Genomic DNA, 9,647 nt, shown 5'->3' on the forward strand with positions numbered 1-9,647 from the left:
CCTCTTCCCCCTTGTAATGGAGGTAAAGTCAAAGGCATAAATCCACTCCCACTCATTTAATCCCCACATACTCCCCTCCCATTCACCACCCCTCCCTCCATTATTTCTTGGCTCCTCCTGGATGATGGGCCATCCCTGCATCTTGCCCACTGCTCTGGATCAGAAGCAATGCAGCAAGAAACAGCACAATCATAGGAAGGGTGCTTCATTTAATTGGTGACCCTCCCTCTCTGTCCCCTTGTGCAGAAAAAGATGGGGAGAAATCTCAACAGGCTGCATCAAAATATCATTCACACATACTCTCTCATCTCCCACCCACTCCCTTCTATGCATCACAGCATCATCCATACACACCCATTCTCCACTCATCCCTATCTTGTCTTTTCCCATAGTGCATGGTAAATGCACTATGGGAAAAATGTATTACAATCTTTAAACAATCACTCATTTTAAACAAGGTTGCCTTGCAATGACAGACTTTCATATCTAGACAGAGAAATAAAGTAAGAAGCTTAACCAGAATGATAAGAAAAGGAACTGACAATAGTGAGAGATGCAAAACAAAAACCAAGAAATTTTGGAGATACGTTAAAGGAAAACTTAAAACTTCTTCAGTTATTGCATATTTAGAAAGACAAGAAAATGGCCAAGTGAAGATGACCGGAAGCGACCAGGAAAAAGCTGAAGTATTAGGAGAGTTCTTTGCAAAGGTTTTTGTGAGAGAGCAGGCTCATGATGTACCAATCCTGTCTGTATGGAAATTTGATCATCCTTTGAAGGATCTTAGTATTAGTACAGATAAAGTAATGGATATCCAGAATAAAATTTAGACAGACAAATTACCATGGCCTGATGACCTCCATCCTAGAGTGTTTAAAGAACTAAGGTAAGAAATAGTTGATGCTGTGAAACTGATTTTCAACACTGCTCTGCAAACTAATAGTATACCAGATGACTAGAGGACTGCTCATGTAAGTGCAATCTTTAAGAAAGGAAACCATAGAGTGGCCAGGAACTATAGACTTGTCAGTTTAATCTGTATCATATGCTAAATAATGGAATCTATTATTAGAGATAGATTAATTTCAAATATGAGGAAGAACAAGCTTTTTAGTAATAAACAATATGGTTTTATAAGGGGGCATTCTACAGTTCTTCAGCTGCTGAAAGTGTTAGATGATTGGATGGAGACTATCGACCAGGGAAGGAGTATAGATGTGATACATCTAGATTTTTGCAAAGCATTTGTCAGAGTCCCCCATCAAAGGTTAATCCCAAAGCTTCAGAGCTATGGGATAACAGGAAATCTGCTAAACTGGATCAGTACATTTTTAACAGGAAGTGTGCTGGGACCAGTGCTATTTGTGACTTTCATCAATGATCTTCCAGACAGTCCAGTCAGAAGCACACTTATTTGCAGATGACACAAAAGTATATAGAAAAATCAGAGAAGCAGGAGATTGTGAAATATTGCAGAGATGTAAATGCGCTGCATGACTGGTCAAGCAAATGGTTAAGTTGTTAAGTGTTTTCATCCTGATAAATGTAAATACATGGCGATTCAAGGAAGAACACAATTAATAGATGAAAGGCAGTATACAATGTGAAGAAGAAATGAAGAAGAGAACTGTATATTCCAAAAGACCGAGACAGAAAAAGATATTATAAAAGACTGAGACAGAAAATGATCAAGGTGTGATCATAGATAGCAGACTAAGATTTGAGAAACACATCCGGGCTAAAGTAAAGTAAGCTAATCAAACTATGGGGACAATAAGGACATTTCAGATCATGTAATTAAACATCTTTAGATGGCTTTTTCAAGCTATGGTTAGAACACGCCTTGAATGTGCACAAAATGTGTGGAGTCTTAGGTGGAAAAAAATATATTACAGCAATAGAGAATGTACAGAGATGATTCCTGGGATGAAGAATCTCTCATATGAGGAAAGACTTAGGAGATTGAACCTGCCCACTTTGAAATATAGAAGGCTTAGGGGAGATATGATTGAAGTATACAAGATTATGCATAATTACTACAATCAAGACACTGCACCAACGCTGACAAAATCTGAAGGTATCACTAGGACCTATGGTCTGAAACTCTACAAGATTAGGGCAGCAGGAAAAATGAGACAGGACAGCAGCAGTTCTCCCTAAGAATTATTGACACTTGGAATAGGTTGCCAAGTCAAATAGTGAATGCCCCTAATGTGCACTTTGAAAATCGCTTAGACAAATACTGGAAAAATCAGGAAGTGAAATTTAATTATGATGCTGACCACAACACACAACCAATTGACTTTGAAGTTGATATGAAAAATCTGCACAAAGAGGTCTAATGCACTTGCGTCTGGTATATATATAAGAATACGAACATAAGAAAAGAGAAATAGGCCTAAAAGGTGTACATGAAAGAAAAATACAATGTTCTAAGCTTATTATCACAGTTATACAAGTTATGTAACTAAATATTCCCACCAGCAAGGTGTTCACAATACAGTATATGATTTTTTCCTTTAACTAGTATCTTTTTAGGTATCATTTTCATTGTTACAACTAATATTCTAATTCCTGAACAAGCTAGCACACCTTACATAACCATTTCTTTATCATTATGCAAAAAGACTGAAAACTTTTTTGCAAGTGCCCAATGGGTCACGTGTGTAACCTGGAGGACATGCCCCAATTTTAGCTGTGGGATATGTGGAGCTAACAGGAATACGTGGGAGGTATGCTCGACATTTTTGTACAAAGTCTCGTAAAGATCCTGGGGGGCAGCTGTTCAACTTTGGTGTATGGAAGATGTTGAATGGCAGGACATCCTTGCATGATACAGTTCGATTAACCTCATTGAACCACAGGGCTTTTTGGTTACAAAATCCATCATATAACTTCAGGTAACATTTATTAGATGGTTCATGGTGTAGCCAGCCATCCAAGTCACATGGATTTGGAACACATTTCACACTGCCAAATATTGGATCTATCACTACATAATGACCTAGGTTACAGGGGCCCTGTGTGTACTGAGCATAGCATTCCCCACTTCTAGGCCCATAGACATAACCATGTTGACAGTCACAGGAGGCTTCTCCTGACAAGTCCACATACAAAATATGGCCACGAGGGCAAACATCAAAGCTGCTGACATTTACACAAACACCATCAAAAAGCACTTGTTTCCAGGGGCACGGGCGTATCTGACATTGAAATCTGTCACCTTCGTACACAAGCCATTCACCGGCGGCACAGCTTCCTCGAGCCAGTAGCCGCTCGCAACTTCCGTTAAATGGTACAAAGCCGATGTCAATATCACATTCGGTCGAGTTGTCATTCAACAGGTTTAATATAAAGTCATTTGCTGTTGACTCCGAATTCTCCCTTAGGTCTGGGAACACGACATCACCATCACCACTTCCGCTGTTTTCTTCGATGGTTGGAAGGACTGGTAATTTCTTTTCAGGCGGGGTGGTCGGGAATGAAATGGCAATGTTAGGTTGCGTCTGTTTTGACTCACTTTGCACAAATGGACGTTGATTTGATTCATCAGTAGAATGAACATTTGGCTTTGACTTAAATGCTGAAAAGGGTTCAATGGATGTATTTTCATCCACGAAAGTAACAGGTAGCGTTTTATCGATTTCTGTTACTGGGGGAAGGTCATCAAAAATAACGGGCGTTTGGATTGGTATACTTCGAGTATCCTCAGAGGGAGAGACCATGCCTTCGATCGACATTGGCATGCAGCTATTTTGCTGTACTACAAAGATGGCCAATAACGCTGATATCCAGTTCAACATTGTTAATGGTGAATGCACCTACAATATGTAATCAATCGTGATAACTTGTCGAAGGCTAATCGCAACACTTTTTCTATAAGATAGTTCGTGAAACCTGCAACCCGAGAAAGAGAATCAAGTTTCTACACAAGGTGCGCCTACACCTGTTTCTCGGGAGTGTTCTGCAAGACTGGCGGCTAGCCAGGAGCAAGGGAAGGAGAATTCAGTGGAGGTGCATCATCATTCCACCCTGATTCATGAAGAATGACGTTTCGTCAGCGTTTTCTAACACAGAACTATGGGGTTTCTATAATTACCAGAAAGAAAACTTACACGAAACACACACACACACACACACACACACACACACACACACACACACACACACACACACACACACACACACACACACACACACACACACACACACACACACACACACACACAGACACACACACACACACACACACACACACACACACACACACACACACACACACACACACACACACACATACACACACACACACCTCTCATGGCGCTGTGGTTAGAGCTCTGGCCTGCCACTACGGAGGTCCGGGTTCGACTCTCGCCCGGGGCTGAAATAATATCAGTATCGCAGCGCTGAGGGGTGTTACTCCAACTCTCGTGGGCGGGGAGTTGGGGGTGTGTGTGTGTGTGCAAGGTCATAGCATTACCCATAGATCGGACCTACGAGCTCTGAGCTCTCTTCCAGGAGGGAAATAGCTGTCGATCACGAGTCCAACACGTGATCCAAAGACCAAGTGAATACACACACACACACACACGCGCGCGCGCGCGTGTGTGTGTGTGCCCATGCGTGTGTGTGTGTCTGTGTAAGGTCACATCATTACCCATAGATCGGTCATATATGAACTCTGAGCTCTCTTCCGGGAGGGTAATATCTGTCGATCACAATTCTAACACGTTATCCAAGACCATGATGACCACAAACACACACATACACACTCTCTCGTCGGCACAAGAGGACACGGAAAGAAAATCAAGAAGGACAGCTATAGAAGAGATCTGAAAAAAGAACAGCTTTCCTCACAGAGTAATAGACAGTTGGAACAAGTTAGATGAGAAAGTGTGTGCAAAAACAATTCATGATTTTAAAAATATTTTAGATAAAATGAGATATGAAGACGGGATACCACGAGCATAGCTCCCCTTCCCGTAAAATACAACTAGGTACAACCTATATGGACCTTGGGTACAACTAGGTAAATACACACACACACACACACACACACACACACACACACACACACACACACACACACACACACACACACACACACACACACACACACACACACACTGGGAGATATAAATACGAGATACCACGAGCATAGCTCCATTTCTCGTAAGATACAAGTAGGTAAATACACACACACACACTGCGAGATACAAATACGGGACTCCACGAGCATAGCTCCCCTTCCCGTAAGATGCAACTAGGTAAATACACACACGCTACGGGACACTCGAGCATAGCTCCCCTTTCCGTAAAATACAAGGTAAATACACACACACACACACACACACACACACACACACACACACACACACACACACACACACACACACACACACACACACACACATATATATATATATATATATATATATATATAAATAAATAAAAAAATATATATGTGTGTGTGTGTGTGTGTGTGCATTTACTTAGTATTATACGGGAAGGAGAGCTACGCTCGTGGCAACCCGTCCTTGTATCTCGCAACCCGTCTTTGTATCTCGCAACAACTAGTTTGTTCTTAAATTCTTGTATGGTGTTTGCATACTATTATTTAGTCCAATTTGTTCCAGACATCCACCACTCTGTGTGGCAAACTGTTTTTTTTCTTCAGATCTCTTCTATTACTATCCTTTCTGAGTTTCTCTCCATGTCCACTTGTTTTTCTTCTATCCCACTTTAATAAGTCTTCTGTCATGCCTTTTATGATTCTGTAAATTTCCAATAGATCGCCTATTTCTCATCTTTAATCCAGGGTTGGTAGATCCAGTTTAGACAATCTTTGCTTGTATGTCAATTTTGAAAGTGTTGGGGCCATCTTTGTCGTTGCTCTTTGAATTCTCTCTATTTTCCTTGTTTCCTTTTTTGTACTGGGTGTCTATAGTGTCGCAGCGTAATCCAATCTTGGTCTTATCAGTGTGACTAGTATTTTATTTACCATTATCTCACTCAAGTAATTAAAAGCCACCTTTATTGATCTTAGCAAATTGTAGGTTTCTCCGACTATTTTGTTTATTTGCTTGTCTGGGGACGTCTTTGGTGATACTCCTATGCCCCTTTCAGAACCAACTTTCTTAACTTCCTTTGCACCGATTTTATATTATCTGATATTCCATTTTTCACTTTTTTTTTCCAAATTCCATTATACTACCTTTCGTAATGTTGAAGTTCACTCCCCACATTTGACTCCATTCGCAGACCTTGGCCATGTCGCTCTGTAATGATTCACAATCTTTTTCCGTACTTTTTTTTTAGTAGTTTTGAGTCGTCTGTAAAGTTCATAAAACATTTTACACCTTCATCCATGTCATTTACATATGTGAGTGTGTGTGTGTATGTGTGTGTATTCATGTATGGATACATACATACATGTGTGTGTGTGTGTGTTCATATGCTCGTGCACTCGTACACATACGGGAACTCGCATTGAGAGAAGTAAAAGCTGGCGATCGCGAGTCCAACACGTGATCCAAAACCTTGGCGAATTACGCATACACGCACACACAAATAACCTTTATTCTCTTAGACCTGGGTTACCTTTCCCTTTTTTTTTTTTAGCTACTTTCCTAAACTTTCTCTTGGGTTCTTCCACCTCCTCCCCCTCTCTCACACTCCCATCTCCCTTCGTTGTGATGTACTCTTGTGATCGTCCAATCTTAACCAGAATTAGATATTCAAATCACCTTGTCGTAACAAATGGATTATATGAAACGGCTTCCCCCTCATTAATTTTGTATACCTTGTATTTACGAATGACGCTTATTAATCTTAACTTGCAAATATTATGAAAAAAAACAATATCCCAGAATTCCGTTGCAGCTATATCCAACACGCGCGGCGATGTAAATAAACAAACAAGTACATAAACTCCCGGAAGACGATAAGTCAGATCACGTGATTCCCATTGTGGTTCCTGCGGTATTGACGTCACATGGTGATGTCGCACCGAAGACACTTCTGCAGCCGAAGGTAGTCAATCAATCAAGTCAGCCATTCTGAATCCACTGCCGAACAAAGGCATTTTCCATACCATTCCATGACTAGCCAATATATGTCACACCACTCCTGCAAACTTCTCTATCTTATCTCTCCACCTGTCTGGTCCCCTTGTACGCTTCCCGCTTGGCATCCATTCACACCACACTTGTTCCAATAGGCCATATATATATATATATATATATATATATATATATATATATATATATATATATATATATATATATATGTGTGTGTGTGTGTGTGTGTGTGTGTATTCACCTCGGATCTGCTGCAGTCTCTGTAGAGACAGCCAGACACCACCCTACGGCAGTGAGCTCAGAGCTCCTTATTAGCCGATCTCTGGGTAGGTCTGAGACCACTCACACACCACACACCGGGACAGCAAGGTCACAACTCCTTGACTAACGTCCCGTACCTACTCGCTGCTTGGTGAACAGGGGCTACACGTGAAAGGAGACAAACCCAACTTATCTCCGCCCGACCGGGGAATCGAACCCCGGTTCTCTGGCTTGTGAGGCCAGTGCTTTACCAATCTGCCACCGAGCCGTGTGTGTGTGTGTGTGTGTGTGTGTGTGTGCGCGCGCATTTACCTAGTATTATACGGGAAGGAGAGCTACACTCGTGGCAACCCTTCTTTGTATCTCGCAACAACTAGTTTGTTCTTAAATTCTTGTATGGTGTTTGCACACTATTATTTAGTCCAATTTGTTCCAGACATCCACCACTCTGTGTGGCAAACTGTTTTTTTTTCTTCAGATCTCTTCTATTACTATCCTCTCTGAGTTTCTCTTCATGTCCACTTGTTTTTCTTCTGTCCCACTTTAATAATTCTTCTCTGTCATGCCTTTCATGAGTCTGTAAATTGCCAATAGATCGTCTCTTTCTCATCTTTAATCCAGGGTTGGTAGATCCAGTTTAGACAATCTTTGCTTGTATGTCAATTTTGAAAGTGTTGGGGCCATCTTTGTCGTTGCTCTTTGAATTCTCTCTATTTTCCTTATATTCTTTTTTGTACTGGGTGTCTATAGTGTCGCAGCGTACTCCATTGTTGGTCTTATCAGTGTGACTAGTATTCTATTTACCATTATCTCACTCAAGTGATTAAAAGCCACCTTTATTGATCTTAGCAAATTGTAGGTTTCTCCGACTATTTTGTTTATTTGCTTGTCTGGGGACGTCTTTGGTGATACTCCTATGCCCCTTTCAGAACCAACTTTCTTAACTTCCTTTGCACCGATTTTATATTATCTGATATTCTATTTTTCACTTTTTCCAAATTCCGTTATACTACATTTCTTAATGTTGAAGTTCACTTCCCACATTTGACTCCATTCGCAGACCTTGGCCATGTCTCTGTAATGATTCACAATCTTTTTCCGTACTTTTTTAGTAGTTTTGAGTCGTCTGTAAAGTTCATAAAACGTTCTATACCTTCATCCATGTCATTTACATATGTGTGTGTGTGTGTGTGTGTTTGCGTGTGTGTATTTATGTATGGATACATACATACATGTGTGTGTGTGTATTCATACGTTCGTGTATTCGCACACACACGGGAACTCGCACTGAAAGAAGTAAAAGCTGGCGATCGCGAGTCCAACACGTGATCCAAAACCTTGGTGAATTACGCATACACGCACACACACACAACCTTTATTCTCTTAGACTTGGGTTACCTTTCCCTTTTTTTTTCTCGCTACATTCCTAAACTTTCTCTTGGGTTCTTCCACCTCCCCCCTCTCTCACACTCCCATCTCCCTTCGTTGTGATGTACTCTTGTGATCGTCCAATTTTAACCAGAATTAGATATACGTAACAAATGGATTATATGAAGCGGCTTCCCCCTCATTGATTTTGTTTACCTTGTATTTACGAGTGACGCTTATTAATCCTTGCAAATATGATGAAAAAAGCAATATCCCAGAATTCCGTTTCAATTATATCCAACACGCGCGGCGATGTAAATAAACAAACAAGTACATAAACTCCCGGAAGACAATGAGTCAGATCACGTGCTTCCCATTGTGGTTCCTGCGGTATTGACGTCACATGGTGATGTCACACCTAAGACATTTCTGCAGCCGAAGGTAGTCAATCAATCAAGTCAGCCATTCTGAGTCCTCTGCCGAACAAAGGCATTTTTCATACCCTTTCATGACTCGCCAATATATGCCACACCACTCCTGCAAACTTCTCTATCTTATCTCTCCACCTTCTGTCTGGTTTCCTTGTACGCTTCCCGCGTGGCATCCATTCACACACTTGTTTCATTATACCATGGACCATACCCTCTTATCATTTAAGATCGTTTGACCTTTCCAAATAGATTTTCTTTTTTAGCAGTAGGTAAGAAAACGCACACTAAATGTATTAAAAAACAATGTTTATGTGGATTTGGTTGCACATTAATTACCCAGAGGCAATAAGATATTGTCAGTGAGTCAACCTTGCATTCCAGATTTTAGCTCGTCTCAAACCCACTGGATAGCAGTGTCTACTTACCAGCCAATCACAACGCAGCATTGTCCAAGATGGTGGCCTCAAACTGCTGTGTTCATGTGGTACACGATGCAAATGACTGTTTT

At 40.9% G+C, this 9,647-nt stretch overlaps 1 protein-coding gene across 1 annotated transcript; it reads right to left on the minus strand.

Annotated features, from left to right (window-relative positions):
• Positions 1-326: 326 nt before the first annotated feature.
• LOC143036690 (uncharacterized) lies at positions 327-3,959 on the minus strand. The gene has a single exon (XM_076204279.1). The coding sequence runs from the start codon at positions 3,801-3,803 to the stop codon at positions 2,616-2,618; it is 1,188 nt and encodes a 395-aa protein (XP_076060394.1). The 5' UTR covers positions 3,804-3,959; the 3' UTR covers positions 327-2,615.
• Positions 3,960-9,647: the final 5,688 nt, after the last annotated feature.

This window comes from Oratosquilla oratoria, chromosome 21, assembly GCF_046742065.1.
Source record: "Oratosquilla oratoria isolate Oo_2021 chromosome 21, ASM4674206v1, whole genome shotgun sequence".
Taxonomy (NCBI): domain Eukaryota; kingdom Metazoa; phylum Arthropoda; class Malacostraca; order Stomatopoda; family Squillidae; genus Oratosquilla; species Oratosquilla oratoria.